Source organism: Bos indicus, chromosome 22, assembly GCF_029378745.1.
Source record: "Bos indicus isolate NIAB-ARS_2022 breed Sahiwal x Tharparkar chromosome 22, NIAB-ARS_B.indTharparkar_mat_pri_1.0, whole genome shotgun sequence".
Classification (NCBI taxonomy): Eukaryota; Metazoa; Chordata; class Mammalia; order Artiodactyla; family Bovidae; genus Bos; species Bos indicus.
In genome coordinates, this window is record NC_091781.1 from 38,320,217 (window position 1) to 38,346,669 (window position 26,453).

Consider the following 26,453-nt stretch of genomic DNA (forward strand, 5'->3'; position numbering starts at 1 on the left):
TGGTAAAAAGTGGTAGCTTGGGTCATGATCTTGCAGGGAGAAAGGCAAGCTTCTGGCTCTCTTCTCTCTTCTCCTCAAGAAGAGGGCATATTAATCAGATTTATCAGATAATGTATGACAGCGGAAGCATGTTCATGAGTAGGCAGGTCACTGTGCATCAAAGAGCTGTGATAGTCAAGTCTCTCAGAATCTTCTGTTTTTTTTCTTCCACGTGACTGGGCTGAGTAGATTCAAGACCTGCAGTCTTGGGGCAGTGCCTTCTCTCTACCTCTCTCTGCAGGCATGCCCAATTGCACTTAATTGTTATTTTCATTTCCTATGCCTCAAAATCAGTCAGAAAGTGATAAAACATAAAAATAGGAATTCTAGATGATCAGGGTAGAGATTCTGCTTAGAAACAAAGCCTAAAATGTATCTTTTATTCAAGTATTATCAACGTTCTGGGGGTGGGGTGGATTACTGAGCCATATCCTAGTTATCATCATAATGGCATTGTGATTTTTATCCACCATCGTTCCTTATGAACCACACAGGATGAATGTAGGATGATGAAAGAACAGAAGTTTACTGTTGGAATATCCTGGTTGGACCTAGTTGGAGTATACTAAACCTTTTCATAATGCAACCCTAGACCCTTATATAAGTCCATTGCTCTTCATGGTAAACTCTTAGGTACAAGATGCAGATTAGCATCTTCCAACTGAAAGGTTCTTTTGGAATCACTGGGCAGAAAGTTCTTACTGATGAAAGAAACAAGAGAAGAGTAATGGCATTCTTAAGAACAATGGGCTGGAATAGTAGACTCAACTGTAGGAAGAGTCAGTGTCGCCCTGAGAAGAAGAGGAAGAAGAAGGGGGACACTCTCATGAGCAGAGTCCAGGTTGTAATCTATGAATTTCCCTTTTGCTAATGGCATGTAGGTGACTAGACCTGGTTTCAAGCCTTTTCCTCAGTAGGTTAACCTCTATTGACCAATGATCCCAATGTTAGTATCTATCCCTTGATCAGGACCCATCATTACATTTTCACTTACTTTCCCTTCATTTATCAAGCCTCTCTCAACCTCTGTTCCTTCCTGATTATTTTCCTCCAGAAGATTAGTTATTCAAAAGACCCATTTGTTCTAGGGTAGCCTACACTGAAGGAATTTACCATTTTCAATTGTTTAAAATGAAAAACAAACTTATTAACCTGAAAATATCATGATGTTTTATATAGCCATTGCTGTTTAAAATCTGTTAAAAGCCTCCCAGTCTACATCCAATGCAGTCTGTGAAACCTATTAAATATAACCAGACAATCAACCCAAAAAATTATTTTGAGATTAAAGTAGCAGCATATACCAATATAAGCCAAATTGAAAAACTGGGCTAATTAGAGGAATTATCAACCTAATATCTCATACAGTAACTGGTATGTGGGTATTTTCCCCCTTTATTTCCTGTCACATCACTGCATCCCAGAGTCAAGGCATAAGTCTTAATCCTTCACTTCATCCATGTAAATAGCAGCATAAACTGCATTTCAGTCTATGCCATATCTAGCTCCTACTATTATTAAGAGAAATTTTATACAGAAGAAATGTGATTACTCTTGTGAATTGTTGGTTTTCAGAATTCAAGTTAATTATTTGCTGTAAAATACATTGTTTCATTTTTTATCATCTTTTTAATAGGTGGTTTTCCAAGACCAATTCATATAAGTAGTATTATTTATTACTCTAAAACATTTTGTTTTGTTGCCTAGAGTAAAAGATGTTTTTGTGTGTCTTGATTCTATTATTTTCGTCTTATGATTATCCTTTAATTCCATCCTAACCCACTTTAGCAAGATTTATTATATGATAAAGAGTAATGATAAAGAGCAGCTTTTGCAAACAAAATAAACCATTTTCTAAGTCTCTGAAAATATTATCTAAAGCAAGACAGGGATCAATTAAATAAAAAGCAAATATCCTATTATTCAAGGATCTATTTCTGGGTTATGTGATTCTTTCTTTCTTTGAGTTTTATTGAGGTATAACTGACATGTAGCACTGTATAAGTTTAACGTGTACAGTAAGATAATTCACCTTACACCCATCATGAAATGATTACCAGAAAAATTTTAGTGAAAATCTATCATCTCATGTAGATACAAAATTAAAAAAATATTTTCCTTATGATGAGAACTCTTAGGATTTACTTCCTAACAACTTTCAAATATAATATACAACAATGTTAATTATATTTATCATTTGTACATTATATTCCTAGTAATTACTTATCTTAAAACTGAACGTTTGTGAGACATTTTGACTACCTTCATCTAATTTCCCCTCTTCCCATCCCCTGCCTCTGGTAACTACTAATCTGATCATTTTAAAATGAGTTTATTTGTTTCTGAAGTATAATTGACCTACAATACTGCCTCTTGAGAAATCTGTATGCAGGTCAGGAAGCAACAGTTAGAACTGGACATGGAACAACAAACTGGTTCCAAATAGGGAAAGGAGTACGTCAAGGCTGTATATCATCACCCTGCTTATTTAACTTATATGCAGAGTACATCATGAGAAACACTGGGCAGGATGAAGCACAAGCTGGAATCAAGATTGCCAGTAGAAATATCAATAACCTCAGATATGCAGAAGACACCACCCTTATGGCAGAAAGCGAAGAAGAACTAAAGAGTCTCTTGATGAAAGTAAAAGAGGAGAGTGAAAAAGTTGACTTAAACCTCAACATTCAGACAACTAAGATCATGGCATCTGGTCCCATCACTTCATGGCAAATAGATGGGGAAACAGTGGCAGACCTTATTTTTCTGAGCTCCAAAATCACTGCAGATGGTGACTGCAGCCATGAAATTAAAAGACACTTGCTCCTTGGAAGAAAAGTTGTGACCAACCTAGACAGCATATTAAAAAGTAGAGACATTACTTTGCCAACAAAGGTCCATTTAGTCAAAGCTATGGTTTTTCCAGTGGTCATGTATGGATGTGAGTTGGATTATAAAGAAAGCTGAGTGCTGAAGAATTGATGCTTTTGAACTGTGGTATTGGAGAAGACCCTTGAGAGTCCCTTGGATTGCAAGGAGATCCAACCAGTCCATCCTAAAGGAAATCAGTCCTGAATATTCATTGGAAGGACTGATTCTGAGGCTGAAACTCCAATACTTTGGCCACCTGATGCGAAGAACAAACTCATTTGAAAAGACCCTGATGCTGGGAAAGATTGAAGGCAGGAGGAGAAGGGGATGACAGAGGATGAGATGGTTGGATGGCATCACCGACTCAATAATCAGTGTGATTTCGTTGTTGACCATCTGGTGATGTCCATGTGTAGAGTCTTCTCTTGTGTTGTTGGAAGAGGGTGTTTGCTATGACCAGTGTGTTCTCTTGGCAAAATTCTATTAGTCTTTGCCCTGCTTCATTCTGTACTCTAAGGCCAAATTTGCCTGTTACTCCAGGTGTTTCTTGACTTCCTACTTTTGCATGTCATTCCCCTATAATGAAAAGGACATCTTTTTGGGCTATTAGTTCTATAAGGTCTTGTAGGTCTTCATAGAACCATTCAACTTCAGCTTCTTTAGCATTACTGGTCAGGACATAGACTTGGATTACTGTGATATTGAATGGTTTGCCTTGGAAACGAATAGAGATCATTCTGTCATTTTTGAATTTGCATCCAAGTACTGCATTTTGGGCTCTTTTGTTGACTATGATGGCTACTCCATTTCTTCCAAAGGATTCTTCCCCACAGTAGTAGATATAATGGTCATCTGAGTTAATTTCACCCATTCCATATTGTAGCAAATATCAATATTTCATTCTTTTATATAGCTGAATAATATTCCACTGTATATATACACCAAGTCTCCTTTATCCATTCATCTATCAATGAACACTTAGGTTGCTTCCTTATCTTGGTTACTGTCAATAATGCTGCAATGAACATAGGGGTACATATATCTTTTTGAATTAGAGTTTTTGTTTTCTTCAGAAAAACGCCCAGGAGTTAAATTACTAGATGATATGGTAGTTCTATTTTTAACTTTTTGAAGAATTTCCAACCTGTTTTTCCATAGTGACTGCATTAATTTACATTTCCACTAACAGTGCACAGGTGTTCCTTTTTCTCCTCATCTTTGCCAACCCTTATTATTTGTTGCCTTTTTGATACTAGCCATTCTGATAGGTTTGACACTGTGGTTTTGATTTGCATTTCTCTGAAAATTAGTGATGTTGAGCATCTTTTCATGTGCCTGTTGGCCACCTGTATGTCCTCTTTGGAAAAATATCTTTTCAGCTTCTCTGCCTATTTTTTTTTTTTAATGATATTTATTTATTTGGCTGTACTGGGTCTTCATTGCAGCACAGGCTTTTCTCTAGTTGCAGAAAGCAGGGGCTGCTCTTCATTGCTGTGTCCAGGCTTTGCATTGTGGTGGTTTCTTGTTACAGAGCTTGGGTCTAGGGTGCTCTGACTTCAGTAGTTGTGCTTTCTGGCTCTAGAGCACAGGCTCAAATGTTGTGATGCACAGGCTTCATTGCTCCCTGATATGTGGGATCTTCCTGACCCAGGCATCAAACTCATGTCTCCTGCATTGGCAGGCAGATTCTTTACCACTGAGCCATCAAGAAAGCCCCTCTCCCCATTTTTTAAATCTTTTTTTTTTTAATGTTGATTTGTATGAGTTCTCTATATATTTTGGATATTAACCCATTATCAGACATATCATTTGCAAATATCTCTTCCCATTCAGTAGGTAGCCTTTTCATTTTCTTCATAGTTTCCTTATCTGTGCAAAAGCTTTTGGTCTGATGCAATTTTTCTCATTTATTTTTGCTTTTGTTTCCCTTACCTGAGGAGACATAGCCCCCAAAGTATTCTAGGGTCAGTGTCAAAGTGAACACTCTCGATGTTTTCTTCTAGGAGTTTTATGGTTTAATTTATATTAAGTCTTTAATTCATTTTTAGTTTATTTTTTAATATTGTGTGAGAAAGTTGGGTTATTTGATTTTTTAGTGTTGTTTTCCTTCCAGTTATGCATGTTCAATTTTATTTCATTTATAAGTAAAATGAAGCCCTTTTCCTTTTAGCGGAAAAAAGTTCATCTCCTTTTAGCAGAAAAGAAGGCTTAAACCTAAAGTCTGTTGACATGATTATATCTGAAATTTATTGTGAGATTTAAAAATATATATTCAATTTGGCCAAATTATCCTCTAGTAACAAACACAGAAAATCATTAAGATGGGCATTGAACTCAGGTTTATTTGATTGAAACATGTTATATGAGTGACATAAAGAAGTGATGGTTTTTCACCAAAGTATCTGTTGATTGCCAATGAGTCAGCTATTCCTTCATACTTGTGGCTTTTTACGTAATTATAACGAACACTTCAGTGGAGAATGAGGTCTAGAAATAATCGAGGTCCAGATGATAAAACCCTAGTTTAATGTCTCAGTCATTTCCATTTCCTCTAGATTTTGCTGGGATTAAAAAAATTCACTGTTATAACTTCTACTTTCATGATATGGTCTCCAGATGGCTGACTAAAATTTATTCCATCACCTTAGGGTTATTCAAGTTTCCTACAAAGCAGAACTGGAGCTGGGGGCAAGCATGCAAGCACCTAAAATAGCTTGTTTGAGGATATGAATACTGATATGTATAAGAATCTATGGTAGAATTGTACTTTTAAAAAGAAGAGTATGGATGTTAACAAAAGGTAGACAATAATTAAGATCTCTGGATGTATTCTGGGATAATTTTCTTCCTTTTTCATCAAAATTTGCATCTAGGAAAGCCACAATTCCTAGTTTAGATGCCTAAGGAGTTCAGATTGGGATATGTTATCTTCAGCAGAAAAAAAAAGTTATAATATCTCCAAGGACATTTAACTTTCAGCTAAGGTAAAAAATATCTTTGAAAGGATGCACTTTTGTGTGTGTGTGTGGCCTTGTCACACGGCATATGGGATCTTAAGTTCCCCAGCCAGTGGTTGAATGCACGCCCCCTGCAGTGGATGTGCAGTCTTAACCACTGAACCACCGGGAAAGTCCCAAGATGTACATTTTAAAAGTCAACAATACATACATTTTGAAAAAAAAAAAATTATAAAAGTATTTCCTGTAAAATCTGTTTGCCTCCTTTGATTGAACACTCATGGGTGTGTTGAGAAAAGTGTTAGATTTATCTGAGCAATGTCATATTTAATAGCCAAATCATAGGCTTATATGAGTAACAAAAGGTAAATACTGAGTTTATGTTTTAATGAAAAACATTGTTAAAAATACAAAACTTCAAAAGTTTATTACAGTGATTGAGAAATTCCAAATGGCTCTAAAGACAGAGTTCATGGTCACCCTTCTACTGGTGCATAATGTGATAATACTCAAATGCCTTATCTTGCTTAAAAATATTTAATTAGTAAATGACTTTGTCTTGCCTTCTGTGCAGAAGTCAGATGGTCCTTAGCTAGCCATTTATTTCTTTGTGTCCTAAAGATGACCATTGCCACCCCTTCCCCCCAATTTGGCCAGATGGATGATTATTTCAACTTTTTTTCCTCCTCCCTTCCCATTTCCTACCCACACACTGCCTCAGTTACACTCTGTACCTTACTCAGTCCTTTGTCCTATCACCATGGCTTTGCAAATCGCTCTTTCCACATATAATATCTTCCCTTTTCACCATTAAGTCATATGGTTCCCTTCTTTAAGATTTAACTCTCTTTTTACAGAAACATATGATTCTCTTCCATTCCTAGTTGCTTCATTCAAGCAAGCTTTTAGCAGTTTACTAACTTGGATTTGTTTATATGTTGCCTTGAAATAAGCACTGTCAATCTTTTTCATGTGTTTGTGTTGTATCTCCAAAAGGGGATTATTGACTCTTTAAGAGAATGTCTTCTAAAAATTCCACCTACTCCAAGCTCCTAGAACAGTGTTCACTTTGTGAAAAGGTGCTAAAACTTCCTTTGACAATCAAAGCCTACAGTACTGATAGTCATGGTAAATTTTAAAATACATAAAGACAGATGTGATATAAACTTTAAATTCACAGTACACTTCAACAATAACTCCCACGAGTATCCACGAGTAATGGAGTATTGAAAACACATACATGGGGTGAGGGAAGGCCAAGAGAGGTCTCTATATAGTCTAAGATCAAAAGGTGAAGAGTGTTGGTTTGTTTTCAATCCATCTGTGGGTCGCTGATTAGATTCAGCACGCTGGCCAGCTCCCCCGTGCGCTGGGTTTATTGGCTTAAGTGAAAGGAGCCGGGGGAAGGAAGGCACCATCTGCTGCTTTGAATTAATAGATAACGGAGGAGCAGGAAGGAAGACGGTGCTACAGAGTCAACGCATTGGATGTTGCTGCACTCAGTTATTAGAGTATCCTTGTCTGATTTTGGGGTCCCCAACCCTCCACCCAGATACTCAGCGAGCCAGAATGGAGGAAGGGCTGAGCAACAAAAAAACCTTCTATTTCCATGGTAGGCTCACCTCAGCATAAAGTATTACCAGTTCTTGGAACTGAAGAATGCAGAGTAGGCAGGGGCGGGGGTTCTACTTAAAGAGTTGAGCTGCATGGTGGATACATCAATCCGCTCAAAATCTTTTCTTTACGGTTGGGTGTGTGTAAAGTAAACTGCTGGCATTGGAGTTTACACAGGTGGGACAAACAGGCTGTTTGGTGAGGAAAATGTGAGGAAAGCTGGTTATAGGAAATAGCCTTTCTTTTGTGTATAACATCTCGCCGACTTCATCTCAGTGAGATCTCTGAAGTTAGTGTGTCCAACAGCTGACAAAAAGTCTGCTTTTGTCAACTATTCGCTGACAAAAAGTCATCAATGATTGATTTATTTCCTCCTCTCCCAAGAACTTTTTGTTCGCGGGACGGGGAGAGAGATTGAAACCAGGAGGGCTGGGCATCAAGGAGGAAATCAGCCACAACGGGGTGGGAGTGAGGAGGACGGGAAAGCATTGGGATCACTACGGAAGCTCTGAGACTTTGGGGACGCTCCGCGCTCTTCCGGATCCAGTCCGCTGCAGCCGCCCTTTATGCTGCGGACACGGGAGAGTTAAGCCAATAAACACGTAAGCGCCGCTCCCTCCCCAATCGGCAAGATGCCTCTTCGGCTCTAGGCTGCATCGACAGCTTGCAACACTCGGCATCTTTTCTGGAGGCGCCTCCTTCAGCGGCTGCAGATGGCATCCTGCTGTGGGCTCGGGGCTCTCAATTGACTCCCTCCTTTGCCCACTTTGGGTCCACGGACGCACCTCTCCCCTCCCCTCCTCCTCCTGGGTCAGAGCCCAGCTCTCGAACGCCGGGCGGAGGAAGCAGTCTCCGCGGCCGAGGCTGAGGCTGAGCAGCAGCGCGCTTGCTCCCTGATTTGGGGAGAAGCGGCCATCCGGGAGAGCCGACCCCCAGCTGCCTTCAGCGCCCCCCACCTTTTGCACCCCAAGCCAGGGGCTCCAGGGACCCCCCCTCCCCAAGCGCCACCATGCTGGACCCTTCATCCAGCGAAGAGGAATCGGATGAGATCGTGGAGGAGGAGAGCGGCAAGGAGGTGCTCGGCTCGGCCGCGTCCGGCGCGCGCCTGTCTCCCAGCCGCACCAGCGAGGGCTCGGGCGGCGGCGCCGGGCTGGGGGGCGGCGGCGGGGTCGGCGCCGGGGCCGGGATGGGCGCCGGCGGCGGCGGGGGCAGCGGCGCGAGCAGCGGCGGCGGGGCCGGGGGGCTGCAGCCTAGCAGCCGCGCCGGTGGCGGCCGACCCTCCAGCCCTAGCCCGTCGGTGGTGAGCGAGAAAGAGAAGGAGGAGTTGGAGCGGCTGCAGAAGGAAGAAGAGGAGAGGAAGAAGAGGCTGCAGCTCTATGTGTTCGTGATGCGCTGCATCGCCTACCCCTTCAACGCCAAGCAACCCACCGACATGGCTCGCCGGCAGCAGAAGGTAGGTGCGCCTGGGAGGCCCAGAGAGTAGCGCCGGGACGTTGCCAGGCGGGCGGGGCGAACAATGGGAGCTGGCGGCGCAGCTGGCGAGGAGGAGCTGGAGGAGGAGGAGACCGCGCCCTGGGGAAGGGGTTACAAGGCCCCCCTCTCCGCGGCCAGGCCTCGCCTAGCCCAGCTCGGAGCGCACCAGGAGCTGCCCAGGACCAGCAAGGGTCCTGGAGCGCAGCACCCTGTGCCTGGGCCTCCCTGCTGGGGAGTGAGGCGGGCAAGTTCTGCTTTGTGGCCCGGGAGGTTTGGAGAGTGACTCGCAGCCGGCGGCTCCCATAGAGGCCTGGCTCGCTTGCCGGGCTCTCAGCACTCTCGAGCGGCCGGCGGCTGCGCTCAACTCCCGGCCCGCCCTCCTGGGCGTGCGCAGGGCGGGCAGGGGCGCCCTGTAGGTGGGGGCGCCGGTACGGAGCAAGTGAAGCGCCTCCGAGCCGCGCTCAGGCTAACCCCGGCAGAGAGCCACCGCAGGGGCAGGCGGGAGAAAGCAAACCCAGAAGGCGAAGCTTCCCGTGACACTGCGAAGGGCACCCTCCTCCCTCCACCCGGGTCAGATGATCACAGATTAGGGTCGACTTGGGGGTTCTCGGGACACCGCTTCACTCTGGCTGGGCTTCCTTCCAATGTCCCTTGCCCTTGCTCACTCACCCCAGAACAGGGGCAGTCACACCTGCTCCTTTTCCGTGGGTCAGCCCCTCTGTCTTCCTCTCTTTGACACCCTTCTTTTCCCAAGGTGACTTCGCCGCCACCTTCCGGCTCTCCTAGGCCCTCCAAGCCCTGCCACTACTAGCTTGATAAAGTGCAGCTGGAAAAAGCCTTGCAATTATAAGCATCAAAAAGCTTTTTGTGTCTGAGGTTGGGGTAAGGCTAAGACGGTTCCGGGCTGCCTTTGATGTGAAAAAAGTGCCTATTTCTATCAGCTGTTCTCCAGCCAGAGAAAGGAGGGATTAGTTAATGCAGGTCGAGGGCGGTGGACCAGAAGAGGAGTCGGGTACTCATCTGGAGTGAGTTGTGAAGCAAGTTAGCATCCCATTCTGTCTTTTTAGATGAGTCTGCCACAGCTGAACTAACAGAGAAGTCAGTGAAGCCCCCAGAGGGGCGGTATGAGGGGCGGTTAAAGCCAGCTCTAACCCCCTCAGAGGTTACTGAGACCAGTTTCTTAAAATAGAGAATTTCTGGGTTGTTGCCATTTAAGACTGATTTATATGTTGCCTGGAGTAGAGTGTTAGGTTTTCCTATATTTATCCAGCCTTATCTTGAGTTAGCACAGATTTCTCTGTTTGTTTTGCATGTGTATGTACACAAACCACCCAGAAGTGATGATTTATTTCAGCTATCACAAGCTTGGTTATCAGTTTTATTAAAGATAAAATTGATTTCCTGGTTGAGAAAGAACAGGTGGGCTACACACTCCTTGCTTAATCCCCCCTGCCCAACCCCCTCATCAGTGGTTCCTTGCTTTTTCCATGTGTATTTTGAACTATCCTAGAGCAAAAGTATTTTCAGAACCGTAAAAGTTTTTGGATAGTCTTTTAAGGTTGAGGCTTGGGTTCACAGGGCCTGGTACTTCAAGCTTCAGGTTGAAATTATTTCGGTAATTGTGTCTTTATAGCAGGGGAAATTCCATTTCCAAAATCTCTCCCATTAATAATGGCACCCACTAAAGAAGTCCTGTTCCTTTGTCAATGAAAAGCTGTTGTCACTTAAAGAAAAGTTAAGAAACAAACTTCCCTTTATCAGTCAAAAGGCTCTCTAGCTCTGTCCTTCAAATACAGGCTGAAATCCAGCACCAGAATGGGAAAAGAAATCCATTCTCGTAAAGACCCAGGTCTTCTAAACAGAAGCTTCAGCCACCTGAGAAAGAGCGTCAGGAGACTGGTTTTTCTGATCTGATCTGGTATGTTTTACCCAGATCCATTCAAAGCTGTGGTTGAGGGATAAGTAAGGTGTGTTTTTACACATGACCTTAATATCAGAGGGACTCCAGGACAGATTGATAACACTGGCATTTGGTCAAACTATTTTTAGTTGTTGCAGCAGACTAAATACATATCCCGGCAAAGCTGCCTCCTGGCTGTTGTCTATATTGGTACGCTGAATATCTCTCTCTTTATTACAAAAAAAAACAAGCTTTCCCCAATACTATATCTTTGTGTTTGGTGCCTTTTTGGGAAAAAAAAAAAAAAGTGTTCTGTTATTTTTCTCTAAGTAGAAAGCATGAACTTTGTTGTTTTTTTTTTTTTTAAGGAGCCATCATTGAAAGTAAAAGTTTGCATAATCATGGAGGCCAAACTTAAAGCAGAGAAATAAGATTGAATTAGTCTTGGAGAAATAAAAACTAGGTGTAAAGTAAACATGAGTTTGTAGAAAAGAAATGAATGAACTAGAAAAAGAGGAAAAATGATGTAGAGAAAGTGAATAGAGTGATAAGGGCTGGGGCAGAGAGAACTGCTTATGAAAAGCAATTGCTAAATTGGGGGAAAGGAAAGATCATATTGTCAAATCACTGTGCTGTATACCTTAAAGTTACACAGTGTTGTATGTCAATTATATCCCAATAAAGTTGGGGTGGAGGAAGACCATATTATACAGAGTTTAATAAACTTTAGGAAACCAACTAGTTTACTTGATAATAGTAACATTGGCTCCTGTTTTTTAAGTACTTGCCGAGGGCAGGGCACTTACTTTAAGTCACTTTTTAAAAATGGACTTCTTTCAAGGAGAATCTTAGATTTACTGAAAAGTTGAGAAAATAGTATAGAAAGTTCCCTTACAACCCAGACAGTTTTCCTCTATAATTATCTTATAGTAGTATGGGTACTCGGAGAAGGCAATAGCACCCCACTCCAGTACTCTTGCCTGAGAAATCCCATGGATGGAGGAGCCTGGTGGGCTGCAATCCATGGGGTCACTAAGACTCGGACACGACTGAGCGACTTCCCTTTCACTTTTCACTTTCATGCATTGGAGAAGGAAATGGCAACCCACTCCAGTGTTCTTGCCTGGAGAGGCCCAGGGATGGGGGAGCCTGGTGGGCTGCTGTCTCTGGGATCGCACAGAGTCAGACACGACTGAAGTGACTTAGCAGTAGCAGTTAGCAGTGTGGGTACTTGTTGTACAATTAAAGAACCAATAGCTATACCTTGTTTACTAAAATCTGTCATTTATTTAAATGTCCTTTGTTTTACCTAACTACCTATTTCCATTCTTAGATCATTTTATGTTCTTTTCATCATTAACAATGTAGGAATTATGAAGAGAACTTAAAATGATCTAAGAACAGAAATAGGAAGTTAGGTAGAAACCAAGGACATTTAAATACACCATAGATTTTGTTAGTAGTAATGCAAGGGTGACCATCCCCATCTTTAGAAAAGAAAACTGAGACTCAGTGAGGTTTTCTAATTTGCCTAAAGCACTATGTAGACAGATGAGAGAGTGGGAATTTCGGCATGGGGTTCTCTGATTTCAAATCCTATCTTCTTAATATGCAACACTGGCCAGAAGTATTCTAAATGAAAAATAGAAGGCTAGCATCCTGACAACATATCTAGTGTACTTCTTGACTCAGGATTATTTCTATTTGAGTTGAGAGAGACCTGCCCCTTCCACTTTGAACACCTATCCAAAAAAATCAACATGGGGAAAACAATCCTTTAAGTACTAATTTCATAAAGAGTATGAAGGAGAGAAAGGGCTTCCCTGGTAGCTCAGCTGGTAAAAAAAGCCATCTGCAATGTAGGAGACCCTGGTTCAATCTCTGGGTTGGGAAGATCACTTGGAGAAGGGAACGGCTACCCACTCCAGTATTCTTGCCTGGAGAATCCCATGGACAGAGGAGTCTGGCAGGCTACAGTCCATGGGATCACAAAGAGTCGGGCATGACTGAGTGACTTCCACTCACTCACTCATGAAGGAGAGAGACGGTGGCTTGTAAATCTGAACAGCAGACTGTTGTCAGTCTTTCTATATACTTTGAGCTGGAAAAAAAAAATTTTTTTTTGGCTCAGGAGAACAATTGGGAAGGAACAGAGGGAAAAGATGTCATTGCTGGATCATTCTGATAGTTAATTACTTAGGCTTCACTTTTACTGGGAAAGAGAATGCCTAGGTTTTCAAACAGTCTTTCCAGTTAAAAGAAGGGATTTGAAACAAACTATGTGAAAATATTGTCAGCGAATAAGGTCATGTGCCTGATGTACAGTGAAGTCAAATAAACCAAATGTCAGAGTTTAGAGCAGAGAAAGGTTTATTGCAGGACCAGCCAAAGAGAACCAGTGGCTCAAGCTCAAAACCCCTGAGCTCCCCAATGGCTTTGGAAAAGATTTTCATAGGCAGAATTTAGGGTGAAGGCTGCAGACTGTGTGACTTTCCTCTGATTGGTTGGTGACAAGTTAACAGGGTGGTGCTCTGGGAATCTTGCCTCAGCCTGAAGTTGCCATTCCCCCCCTGGGTGGGGGCTTTAGTTCTCCAAAAGAACTCAAAGATAGTGTTGCCTGCGTGTGTGCTCAGTCGTGTCTGACTCTTTGAGACCCTGTAGAGTGTAGCTTGCCAAGCTCCTCTGTTCACTGGATTTCCCAGGCAAGAATACTGGAGTGGGTTGCCATTTCCTTCTCCAGGGGATCTTCCTGGATGAGGAGTCGAACCCACAGCTCCTTCATTGGCAAGCAGATTCTTTACCACTGAGCCATCCTATCGATATATTTTGAGGAGGAACCAGTACCTGTGACCCAAAGCTCCATTGTTTCTTGACTGCAGCTCCCTTGTCTCTGCATCCCCTCCCTTTTCTGATTAGCACGGGTTTGAACCTACTCTTTGGAACACAGGGGAGGTCCTGGAGGTTACATAAAGTCTATTTCCTACAAAAAAGAAATAGGTGAACACAGAAAGGATTTATACCCAGAAACTGCACAGGGTCTAGCTAAATTTCAATATGTTATCATTTGTAGGTATATTTTCCTTGTACTACTGTAAATCTAAATATAGCATGTTGGTAATGATAATTTATGACCACAACAAAAACCAAGTCATCAGGCTGTCACAATGTATGTTTTAGCAGCTGATAAATGATAATTTGAAAAACAGTTCTGAGCTTTTTTTCCCCTTTTTTGTCAGAATGCTAGAGTGAATACCTAGAAGCCAGCATGACAGAGTTACACCATATGTTTCTAAATCACGTAGTAATGGTGATGAGTGGCTGCCTCATGTGAACTACCTACTTATAGATGTTCCTGAGGGAATGTAAAAGCAGGCACTGTAAACAATTCTGTGTAATGTGTAAGTTGACATGACCTGTTTTTGTTTTAACTTGGCTAGGAACTGTTTGTAATGCCTGGATTACAGATGTCCAGAATGAATTATGAGTGCATATGTAGGTGTGTATACATATGTCTGTATGTATTGTGTGTGTGCTCAGTCATGTCCAACTCTGCAACCTGATGAACTGTAGCCTGCCAGGCTCTTCTGTCCTTGAAAGTTTCCAGACAAGAATACTGGAGTGGGTTGCCATTTCCTACTACAGGAGGTCTTTCTGACCCAGGGATCGAACTCATCTCTCTTTCGTCTCCTGCGTTGATAGGTGGATTCTTTACCACTGCATCACCTGTGTTCACATACACGCACAGGCACATCACATACACATAAATACACATCATGGCATCACCAATGCAATGGACATGAACTTGGGCAAACTTCGGGAGATGGTGAGGGATAGGGAGGCCTGGCATGCTGCCATCCATGGGGTTGAAAGACTTGAACACAACTGGGCAACTAAACACCACCACCACCTGTATGTACTGGGTTGGCCAAAAGTTCTTTCAAGTTTTTCTGTACCATCTTATAGAAAACTTGAAAGGAACTTTTGGCCAACACAATATATGATAAGAGAAATGGGCAATGCTAAAGTTGTATCTTTTCTATATGAATTCCTCATTCAAGAGGACTTGAACTTACAACACATTTGGTCTAGTCATCAAGTTACTCATTTCCATGTGATTCAGCTTATATTTTGCTCTAAAATTATGGCTAAAGTTGAGTCACTGTTAGCCAGAGAAATTCCATCTTTATTCATTAACTTCTTTGACTTTGTTGTTCAGTTATGACTCAAAAGCCCATAACTTTCATAAAATTTAAGACCAAGTGCTAGGTTACTAAATATGTCTGAGTGTGTGTGTATTTTAAATCAATAGTGGTGATTCATTCATTCAGATATGCTTTGAGGCACTTAGGTTACTCTTCAAATATCTGAAGGGTTGCATTGTTAATGCAACATACAATTTGCATTTTAAAAATTAAAATATTTTCACCTTTTGAGAAAACTGGAAAAGACTCTGATGCTGGGAGGGGTTGGGGGCAGGAGAAGAAGGGGACGACAGAGGATGAGATGGCTGGATGGCATCACTGACTCGATGGATGTGAGTCTGAGTGAACTCTGGGAGTTGGTGATGGACAGGGAGGCCTGGCATGCTGCGATTCATGGGGTTGCAAAGAGTTGGACATGACTGAGCGACTGAACTGAACTGAAATGACTGTTCAAACAGGATTCCTTCAAAAAGAATTATGTTTTTCTCTTCTTCAGGAAAAGAATTGAATTCTTTAAATCAGCTTTTTGGCATTTTCCCCCAGTCCCCAATCTTCTTGGTGCAATGGGCAGGAACTGTTATGCACTGGTACTAGAAAAGACATTTTGGAGATACAGAAAACCAAAAAAGTAATAAGAGAAGTTCTTGCCTCATTACACACTTGGAATAGCCTTTTGCTTCTCTAAAACTGGACTGAACAACAAAGGAAATTAAATCTTTCATTCCTTAAAAACCATACTGTGAAAAGTGGTAAAAGTCAAATAATTCCAAGGTCTTTTTCCTTCAAAAGCAAACTTAATACATAACCATAGGCTGTTACATTAAAATATAGCCAGTATTTGGGGCCAAGTGTTTATACAACTTAAGTTGGAATCATCAGGGGTGTTTTACTTACTTAGACCAAGTTCTAAGAAAGACCAGTTATTCATTGCACCAAATATTTTCCCAGGCTTTGTGAAGAACTGGAAGATAGTTGTGAGGTATGATTCTGGATTGGGGAGTTTCTGTTCTAGTTTGGAAAACGTCAGATAAATTGAGAATAAGGTAATGTTTAATTGTAAGATGCTGCCGAAGAATTGATGCTTTTGAACTGTGGTGTTGGAGAAGACTCTTGAGAGTCCCTTGGGCTGCAAGGAGATCCAACCAGTCCATCCTAAAGGAGGTCAGTCCTGGGTGTTCATTGGAAGGATTGATGCTGAAGCTGAAACTCCAATACTTTGGCCACCTGATGTGAAGAGCTGACTGATTGGAAAAGACCCTGATGCTGGAAAGATTGAGGGCAGGAGGAGAAGGGGACGACAGAGGATGAGATGGCTGGATGGCATCATCGACTCAATGGACATGGGTTTGAGTGGACTCCGGGAGTTGGTGATGGACAGGGAAGCCTGGCGTGCTGCGGTTCATGGGGTTGCAAAGAGTCGGACATGACTTAGCAACTGAACTGGAACTGGACTGGGTTACAGATACTAAAGTAGGAGAAGGGGAGAGAGAGTACGCACCTGTGTGTGCACGCGCATGCACACATACAGGATTCGATATAGTAGTAGTAAAAATCTTCATGGGGGAAGTAGACTAGGGTGAGTGATAGCAAAAACTCCGCCTCTGTGCACTGGTGCCAAATCAAATCTCAGAGACAGAGTTCGGGGTGAAGTAGAAAGGAATTGATTTATTGCTTTTCCCAGCAAGGGGACACAGTGGACTTGTCCCCTTCAAAACTGCATATTCCAACCTGGAGGAATTTGATGAGTTTTATAGCAGTGGTTCAAGGATGTGGTTGCTGATAAAGAACAGGGTGTGTGCAGGGTGTTAATCTGGCCTCAGGTGATCTCCTGACCTTTTCTCTGGAATGAAGATTGTTTCATCAAGTAGTTAACATCTTCCATTTATTGTGAGGCTCTGTTTCTGTAGAAGAGCTGAAAGATATTGTTCTGTATATCCTTTGAGGCAGGCTCCTGTCCCAAGGCTACACTATTGTTTCTTGACTGGTCCTCCTTTGTATCTGCATCCCATCCCTTCCTTGATTAGAACTTTACCCCTTGGAACTCAGGGAGGATCATGGAGGCTGAAGCCTGTTTCGTACAAACAAGAAAGGGGGTGCACTTTGCATGGGACAGGGAGCTGGACACAGAAAGCCTTCTGTGTCCAGGACCCCATGGGATCCTGCTCAGTTTCACCAGGTCTTAAAAATTTTGCATGATTTGTGTAACCATAAGGAAAGGCAGGTATTCCAGTTAGGAGAAAAGCATGATGTAGGAGGATTGTGGAAGAGAGTGACTTTCTGGGATTAATCATCCCATTCTTTTGGTTCTAAATAACAGAAACCCAACTGAAGTGGCTACATCAATAGGAAAATAAGGGGACAGGAGAGGTTTATTGGTGCGTGTAATTTAAAAATCCAGTGCAAGGTGAAGTCATGGCTGGATCTAGGAGTTCAAATGACTTCCTTAACAATGAAGAAAGCTGGTTGATGAGAAGAAAGGTTATGTATTGAAACCTGTGTTTGAGCTTAAACTCTACCACTAATAAACCACCGATTGCAGGAAAATCATTGTCTGTCTTTGGGATAATTTCTACATCTGCCTTATGAAGAGAGGATAGGGAACCCTCAAATAATCTCTACTGTCACCTTTGTATATAATATTTGATATATAATAGTTGGTATTTCTTTCTGGGCAATGAGGTCACTCATTATCAAGACATAATTTCATTCAAATTTGTATTTGGTATGTTTTGACATTATAAAATAAGGCATTGTCTTCAAAGAATTTGAGAAGAAGTTAGAGTTCACTTTGTGTTTTTCATTGAGGAGATTAAATCTTAAAAGATTACAAGGCTACAGACCATGCAAGAGATTCAGTTTATGGGATGAAATGGACTGAAAGGCTATTTTTGTCTACAGTATATTTTTTCAAAATTTTGAATTTGTTCTCAACATTTAAAACAGTCAAGATATTACATGTAAAAATTTGTGTTTCTGGCTCCTCTTATAACTGGAAAATATAGCAAAGCTGAGCTGAGTTTTTAATGAATCTGCAAAAAGCAACAGAAATAAGACTATCAGTCTTCACTTAACTAATGGAATGTTAATCACTTTAAATAAATAAAGTATGCTTGTGCTAAAAGGAAAATCATAGACATTTGATTGGTAGGACAGCAGCAATCTGGTTCTTTCCAACACTGTCTCTTCTTGCCATTGCTGCTCTAATATTGATGGTCTGACCCTTGCCTCTGTAATGCATCCAGGAAAAAGACCTAGAATTTGGAGCTCTGTGTTACCTGTCTCTGGCAGGTGTTTCTCCGTTGGGATCAGATTTATAGTTTCTGCAGAATTGGAGGGCTGACAGTCAGAATTACCTTATTATTTTTTCATTTGTCCATCCAAGCATGTGAAAGAATTACTTCTCTGTTGTTAGCAGGCAAAGAAAAGGTGATGGAAGTCAGTCAGTGATTTAAAGCCTGGCCGTTGCTTTTGATATATGATGTATAGGGCAGGAAAGAGCATAGATTCTGAAAGCTGAATGCCTATGTTTGCTCTTCTGGATATACCCCAAGCAGGCTCTGTGATTTGGGGCAACTTACTTAAACACTCTGTGGCTCAGTTTACTCATCAGTAAAGTAGGAATAGTAATGGCGTCTCCATCATTAAGTTCTTGTGAAAAGTGAGTGAGCTAATATAGTAAAGCTCTTAGAACAATGCCTGGCATGTGGTGAGTAGTACATAAGTGTTCTTCTTATCGCTAATTTGATGTGTACAATTTCGTGTTTTGTTTTTTTCTTTAATCTGTGAAAGGACTGTATGTGAAGTGCTGCCCATAGTATGCCTTATATTCAGTATTGCTATAATCCTCATGATCATTATCCTTATTGATGTGATAAGTAGACCCAGGAATAAATGGTTACCATTACAGCATCGTCTATAGAGTAGATGAGGTTGAGAGTACAATACATCGCTATTGGAAAGCATGGAGGGTAAGCCAATTATTCCATGTTTTCAAAATAATTTATGTTGTAGAAACATACCATCAATTGTCTCCCTAGTCTGGTTTATTTATACCAACAACTGACAAATTTCTAGATCTGTTATAGAGGAAAGTTTTCTTTCAAAGACCATAATCAATTAGGAATTTCTCATAGTGACCGAATCTCAGTTGAACTTAAATCACCAGGTGTGAAGTGAAAATCGCTCATTCGTGTCTGACTCTTTGCAATTCCATGGACTGTAGCCTACCAGGCTTCTCCGTCCATGGGATTTTCCAGGCAAGGGCACTGGAGTGGGTTGCCATTTCCTTCTCCAGGGGATCTTCCCAACCCAGGAATTGAACCCGGGTCTCCTACATTGCAGACAGACGCTGAATCACCATAGGGTGTGTTTAAGTGGCCAGATCGTAAGCCAAGTTGAGAACTAACATATTGGGCATATGTCTTATTTGACTTAATTCTTTCTGAGGGGGAAAAAAAAATAATGAGTAGTCAGCAGTACTAGAGAAAGTTAGGCTGTTGAAAATATTCAATCTCAATATTGTCAGAATTACATAATAGAATCCAAGTTCTACATATTTAGATGTAAGTAAATATGCTTCTTTTCCATCTTTTATGGGATTTTGGCTCTACTTTCTCTGTCATTGTATGCTGTCCAAAGTCCTTTTTGAGTACAGTTAGCATGTAAATAAATAATGACTCTAGTGTTTTTGCATATTGGATGAGGTAATAAGAATATAAGATGGGTGTGAAATATCTGTAAAGTAAAACTGCTTAGGTGTGGATTTTCCTGATGCTTTTCACTAATCAAAGGGAAAATTATCTTTGCTAAGCCATTTCTTTCATTTAAACAAGCAGAGTAAGCATCTGAGAGTCTTGAAAAATAAATTGAATCATCAGGCCTCCAAATGTTTCAAGATTCTGGCTATCCTTCTAAAATTGAGAGATACTGAATAAACTGATAATATATTGATGTCCTCTGTAGCCTATGGGAGGAAAATATCAGCCTGTGTTTTTCATGGCCATTTCATGAAGTAGGAAAGTTCTCAGATAACTTTGCAGTTAACTTCTTTTTTTAATCACTAAGTTTTGGGGGAGCGTAGACTAAGTTTCAAACCCTCTAGAGGCTATACTGCTTTTAGAAAGACAATGGGATTTTGGCAAATGTGCTCAGTGCTACAGAGAAGCTACTATGTGACTGAAGAAAGCAAAGGGAAAACGTTGAAAAATCTTGCAAATAATTATGCCTTCTGTTGCCCATGCAGAACAGCCTTTTGGTGTGGATGGTAGGCATAGAGTTGTTTAAGCAAATGAGTTAAAATATATCTTGAACATCTCCTTTGGTTATTTTTCTGACAAGTACAGCAACTGTTGTCTATAAGGCAGCGAATGTCACAACATACTGTGTTCAAAACAGCTCTTGGGGGCTCTTCCATATTCAATTTTTGTTTGTTATACATCATCAGACGGCATTGTTTTGTACCACTTCTACATACAAGAAATTCACTAAATCCTGCAGGCAAAATATGGAAAGACATTTCAGACAACCTTCCTGGTTTCTAAGAACCTATCAATCTGTTTGAGATGTTGAAGTACATCAGCAAGGAACAGAGCTCATAATGTAAGGCAGTATATGGTGAGCATCTGAATCTTAAATATTAGTGTTTTTCACATCTCCATCCTTGACTCTCTTTATGGCTTGATTATGTCTCCCCAAAAATCCATATGTTGAAATCCTAACCTGCAGTACCTCATAGTGGGACCTTATTTGGAAATAAGGTCTTTGTAGATGTAATTAGTTAAGATGAAGTCATTGTTGTTGTTCAGTCACCAAGTCGTGTCTGACTCTGTGATGCCATGAACTGCAGAAGGCCAGAGTTCCCTAAGTTTCCATCTCCCTCAGTTTGCTCAAACTCATGTCCATTGAGTCAGTGATGCCGTCCAACCATTTCGTCCTCTGTTGCCCCTTTCTCCTCCTGCCCTCAATCTTTCCAAGCATCAGGGTCTTTCCAGTCAATCAGCTCTTCGCATCAGGTGGCCAAAGTATTAGAGTTTCAGCTTCAGCATTGAATATTCAGGGTTGATTTCCTTTAGGATGGACTGGTTGGGTCTCCTTGCTGTCCAAGGGACTCTCAAGAGTCTTTTCCAACACCACAGTTTGAAAGCATCAATTCTTCAGCACCCAGCCTTCTCCATGGTCCAATTCTCACATCCATACATGACTACTGGGAAAATGATAGCTTTGACTGTACGGACCTTTGTCGGCAAAGTGATGTCTCTGCTTTTTAATACACTGTCTAAAGTTTGTAATAGCTTTTCTTCTAAGGAGCAAGCGCCTTTTAATTTTGTGGCAGCACTCACCATCCGCAGTGATTTTGGAGCCCAAGAAAATGAAATCTGACACTGTTACTTTTTACCCATCAATTTGCCATTAAATAATGAGACCAAATGCCATGATCTTTGTCTTTTGAATGTTGAGTTTTAAGCCAGCTTAAAACTTAAAACTTAGAGTGGACCCTAATCCATGATGACTGGTATCCTTATTGAATGGGGAAATTTGGACATAGAGGAAGTACACAGGGAGAACACCATGTGAAGAGGAAGACAGAGATTGGAGTGACTCTTCTACAGGCAAGGAACACCAAGGATGGCCAGAAGCTAGGGTACAGGCATGAAGTATGTTCTTCACTGAGTGCTCAGAAGACTCTGACCCTGCCAACAGCTATAAGATGGTAAATTTCTGTTATTTAAGCCACCTTGCCACTGATGATCTCTACACTTCCATTCTCAAATCTGGAGCTCCAGGACACACCTCTCACCAAATGTCTAATCCATACATCAGTGTTGCTGAAGGGGTGGTCTCACACTGGCGCAGTTAGTCAGTGCTTTGTCACAGGTCCACGAGGAGATAAGGAACTTGCACTAGAATGTAAATCAGCTCACTGCTTTCTTCAAGAAAGTCTTGCTGCAAAAATTTGTCAGCTGAACTGAACTGATGCATGATGAAGTTGATGTATTGTTTCCAGTACTAGCACTTTATCTTGGTGCAGACCAATAATGAGCAGTTCACAAATGGCACAGACCTACACATTACACTTGGAAGAGCACTGACTTCCATCACACCTCCCCTAGGATATCCTCAGACTAGTCAACAGTTGAATGTCTCACCAAGACTCTTTGCAGCTCTATTTTCTAACTCAGGATAAATTAATTTTCTTAGAGTTCTGGTGTACAGTCCTATTGCTGCTGCATAACCAAACTATTCAAGGCTGAAGCACATAACTTCATCCTATTGATGTTCCAGTTAATAAATTTTCATCTCTTTCTCCTTCACCTTTATCACTGGTGCTGTGCTTTGGACCCTCATGATGATTTGCGTGGACTTTTACAATAACATTTATTCCTTCTGCTTGCTTGCTTGTCCTCGTTCCATTCAGAGTGGTCATTCTGAAGCACACCTAATCATGTCCTTTTCCTGCTTAGAATGCTTCTGCAACTTTCCTTTGCCTATACAGGATCCACTCTGAACTCACTTGCATGGCATAACTGGATCCTCCCTTCCCATCCAGCCTCAACTCCTGCAATTCTGTGTACACCCTTGGCTTCAAGCTATATTAACAGGGGATATTTGCAGAAACTAACACCATGGCTGTAAAATGTCTCCAGTCAATAATGTGTTGAGCCCTTAACATCCCTGCATTGTTGCATGCTCTTTTGTGATACTGTGTCTTTTGTACACGCTCTTCTTCTAGCTTAAAAGGCCCTTCCCATTTTGCCCATCACACTCCTAGGTAGATGATGGCATCTAGGCATTAAAAACAGGAACAAATAGTGACTATTTATTGGATGTTTACCCTGTATACTCACTGTTCTATAAATTTATAAGGTTGTATCTCATTTATTCCTGATAAGATAGATACTGTTCCTCTTAACCTTACAATGAGGAAACCGGGAGGCAGAGTAGTTGAGAAACTTGTCTTAGGTCACACATTTAGTAAGAGGTAGAGCTGGATTGGGCCCAGACGGTCTGACTCTGGTCAGAGCTCTTAACCTTGTGCTATTTTAATCATATTATGGCACTGGGCACATCTTACTTCAGTGGGTACCTGTTTCTCTCACCTGATGCTACAGAAATTTCATTTAGTATCCCCCAGTGTCTGGTAGATGTGCATACCCATAATAGATGCTCAGCAAATACTTAAAACATGAATTTATGATTGTTGAATTCATGGGTGTTTAGAGTAGTACACTTTCTCTACCATTTATAGCAAGTTTGCTAAGGTAATCCTGTTTATTCTTTAAAACAACCTTTTTGCATAGGAGGAGTATGTATCCTATAACCCTGTTTTGGAGTGGGAGGGGAGGTCCAAAGATGTCCTACTGGTTGGACAGGACCATAGAACACCAATCTGGGCCTCCTGAATGCATCTAGGGTTCTTTCACCACAGAATCGAACTTAGGGTCACCCTAAGTACAAACTGGAGAAGGCAATGGCACTCCACTCCAATACTCTTGCCTGGAAAATTCCATGGATGGAGGAGCCTGGTAGGCTGCAGTCCATGGGGTCGCTAGGAGTCGGACACGACTGAGCGACTTCACTTTCACTTTTCACTTTCATGCATTGGAGAAGGAAATGGCAGCCCACTCCAGTGTTCTTGCCTGGAGAATCCCAGGGACAGGGGAGCCTGGTGGGCTGCCGTCTCTGGGGTCGCACGCAGTCGGACACGACTGAAGCGACTTAGCAGCAGCAGCAAGTACAAACTGGGCCAATACAGACTTTGGAGCATCAGTGTGATTTTTGACTCATACTTTTAGAAAGTTTCATGGCAAATACATTAAATGTACCTCACATCCAGCATGCACTCATCTTTTTTGATTATGAAATAATAAAATTTTATTTTAAGTTTTTGAAACTCTTTGTATGAGGTTAACACATGACTATGATTTCTCAGGAATCATAGTATCTTCATAGGAACTCTGGAAAACTGAAAAAAAAAATTACCAATTGTTTTTCATTGTAGCAGTATTTTATGAGCTCTAAATTTAACCAGTCCTGTGGCCATTTCTGGCCAACTCAGCAGTGGTCACAGGACTGGAAAAGGTCAGTTTTCATTCCAATCCCAAAGAAAGGCAATGCCAAAGAATGCTCAAACTACTGTGCAATTGCACTCATCTTACACACTAGTAAAGTAATGCTGAAAATTCTCCAAGCCAGGCTTCAACAGTACGTGAACCATGAACTTCCAGATGTTCAAGCTGGTTTTAGAAAAGGCAGAGGAACCAGAGAGCAAATTGCCAACATCCACTGGATTACCAGAAAAACATCTATTTCTGCCTTATTGACTATGCCAAAAGCTTTGACTGTGTAGATCACCACAAACTGGAAAATTCTGAAAGTGATGGGAATACCAGACCACCTGACCTGCCTCTTGAGAAATCTGTATGCAGGTGAGGAAGCAACAATTAGAACTGGACATGGAACAACAGACTGGTTCCAAATAGGAAAAGGAGTTCGTCAAGGCTGTATATTGTCACCCTGCTTATTTAACTTATATGCAGAGTACATCATGAGAAAAGCTGGACTGGATGAAGCACAAGCTGGAATCAAGATTGCCAGTAGAAATATCAATAACCTCAGATATGCAGATGACACCACCCTTATGGCAGAAAGCGAGGAAGAACTAAAGAGCCTCTTGATGAAAGAGGAGAGTGAAAAAGTTGGCTTAAAACTCAACATTCAGAAAACTAAGATCATGGCATCCAGTCTCATCACTTCATGGCAAATAGATGGGGAAACAGTGGAAACTGTGACAGGCTATTTTTTTGGGCTCCCAAATCACTGCAGATGGTGACTGCAGCCATGAAATTGAAAGACGCTTACTCCTTGGAAGGAAAGTTATAACCAACCTAGATAAGCATATTAAAAAGCAGAGACATTACTTTTTCAACAAAGGTCCATCTAGTCAAGGCTGTGGTTTTTCCAGTCATCATGTATGGATGTGAGAGTTGGACTATAAAGAAAGCTGAGCACCGAAGAATTGTTGCTTTTGAACTGTGGTGTTGGGAAAGACTCTTGTGAGTCCCTTGGACTGCAAGGAGATCCAACCAGTCCATCCTAAAAGAAATCAGTCCTGAATATTCATTGGAAGGACTGATGCTGAAGCTGAAACTTCACTACTTTGGCCACCTGATGTGAAGAACTGACTCATTTGAAAAGACCCTGATGCTGGGAAAGATTGAGGGCAGGAAGAGAAGGGGATGACAGAGGATGTGACGGTTGGATGGTATCACTGACTCCATGAGCATGAGTTTGAGTGGACTCCAGGAGTTGGTGATGGACAAGGAGGCCTGGTATGCTGTGATTCATGGGGTCGCAAAGAGTCGGACATGATTGAGCAACTGAACCTAACTGAAATTTAACCATGAATGAGGTTGACAGACATTTGGAGGCGGAAATTTAACTAAACATTTATTAATTTAAATTTTCCATTTTGGTTTTACGTTGGAGGCAATACGTTTCCTTTGAGGTCTATTCTCATGTCTCCCCATATTCAAATACTGGGGTGAAGTGGCTTTCCAAGTGACACTAGTGGTAAAGAACTCACCTGGCAACGCAGGAGATTCAAAAGATAAAGGGTTCGATCCCTAGTTCAGGAAGATCCTTGGGAGTAGAAAATGGCAACCTGCTCTAATGTTCTTGCCTGGAAAATTCCACTGACGGAGGAACCTGGTGGGCCTCAGTCTATGGGGCTGCAAAGAATTGGACACGACTGAGCAACTGAGAGGTTCTGGTAATAAAGAAGGATTGTATTTTCCATTTGTCATTATCTGTGTGGATAACTCTCCTCCAAGATAGGTGACTTTGGTCCAAGTTACGATTTAGGTATTGCTGGGTCACCAGATTCTTACATCATCTAGGCTTTGGAATACTACCAGAGAATTAATTAATTACCAGAGAATCAGAGTGGGCTTCCTGGAGGAGGTTGCACTGCACCTGAGGAATAGGTAGTATTTGAATATGGGGAGACATGAGAATAGATATTCTAGCAGGGAGCATGAGCTAAGACACATAAGCCTCAGAAAGCGAGAACAGACAGTACGTACAAGGTGTAAGGTTGAAAAGGTAGCCTGGGACCATGTGGTGGTAAACTCTGAACACTAGTAGTCTTTGTGTGTTCTTTAGTTGATAGGCAGCCTAGAGCCCATTACAGGTAATGCAGACATCTGAGCAGTTGCCAAATGGAGGGTGATTGGCCTTAGGCTTCTCTTAACATGATAAATTTTCCTATAAGACAGTTGAAAATTCAGATGTTCCGAGGAATAATGTCAGCACAAGCAGAATGTCTTATTTGCAAAAGACATGATTGCTCAAGCATTTTTCCATGGCCAGGTTAGAAATAGCTTCCCATGAGCTTTGACA

At 41.6% G+C, this 26,453-nt stretch overlaps 1 protein-coding gene across 21 annotated transcripts in view; it reads left to right on the forward strand.

The window, feature by feature from the left end:
• Positions 1–7,341: 7,341 nt before the first annotated feature.
• The window catches only part of CADPS (calcium dependent secretion activator), a 471,836-nt gene continuing 452,724 nt past the window's right edge, over positions 7,342–26,453 (forward strand). For 3 of the 21 annotated variants that reach the window (XM_070776396.1, XM_070776397.1, XM_070776395.1), the window contains exon 1: positions 7,343–8,934. In XM_070776396.1, coding sequence (XP_070632497.1) covers positions 8,491–8,934 — 444 coding nt within the window. In that variant the 5' untranslated portion in view covers positions 7,343–8,490. Of the gene's footprint in view, positions 8,935–26,453 lie in introns of all 21 variants that reach the window. The other 18 variants (XM_070776393.1, XM_070776399.1, XM_070776394.1 and 15 more) reach the window with 12 other exon arrangements.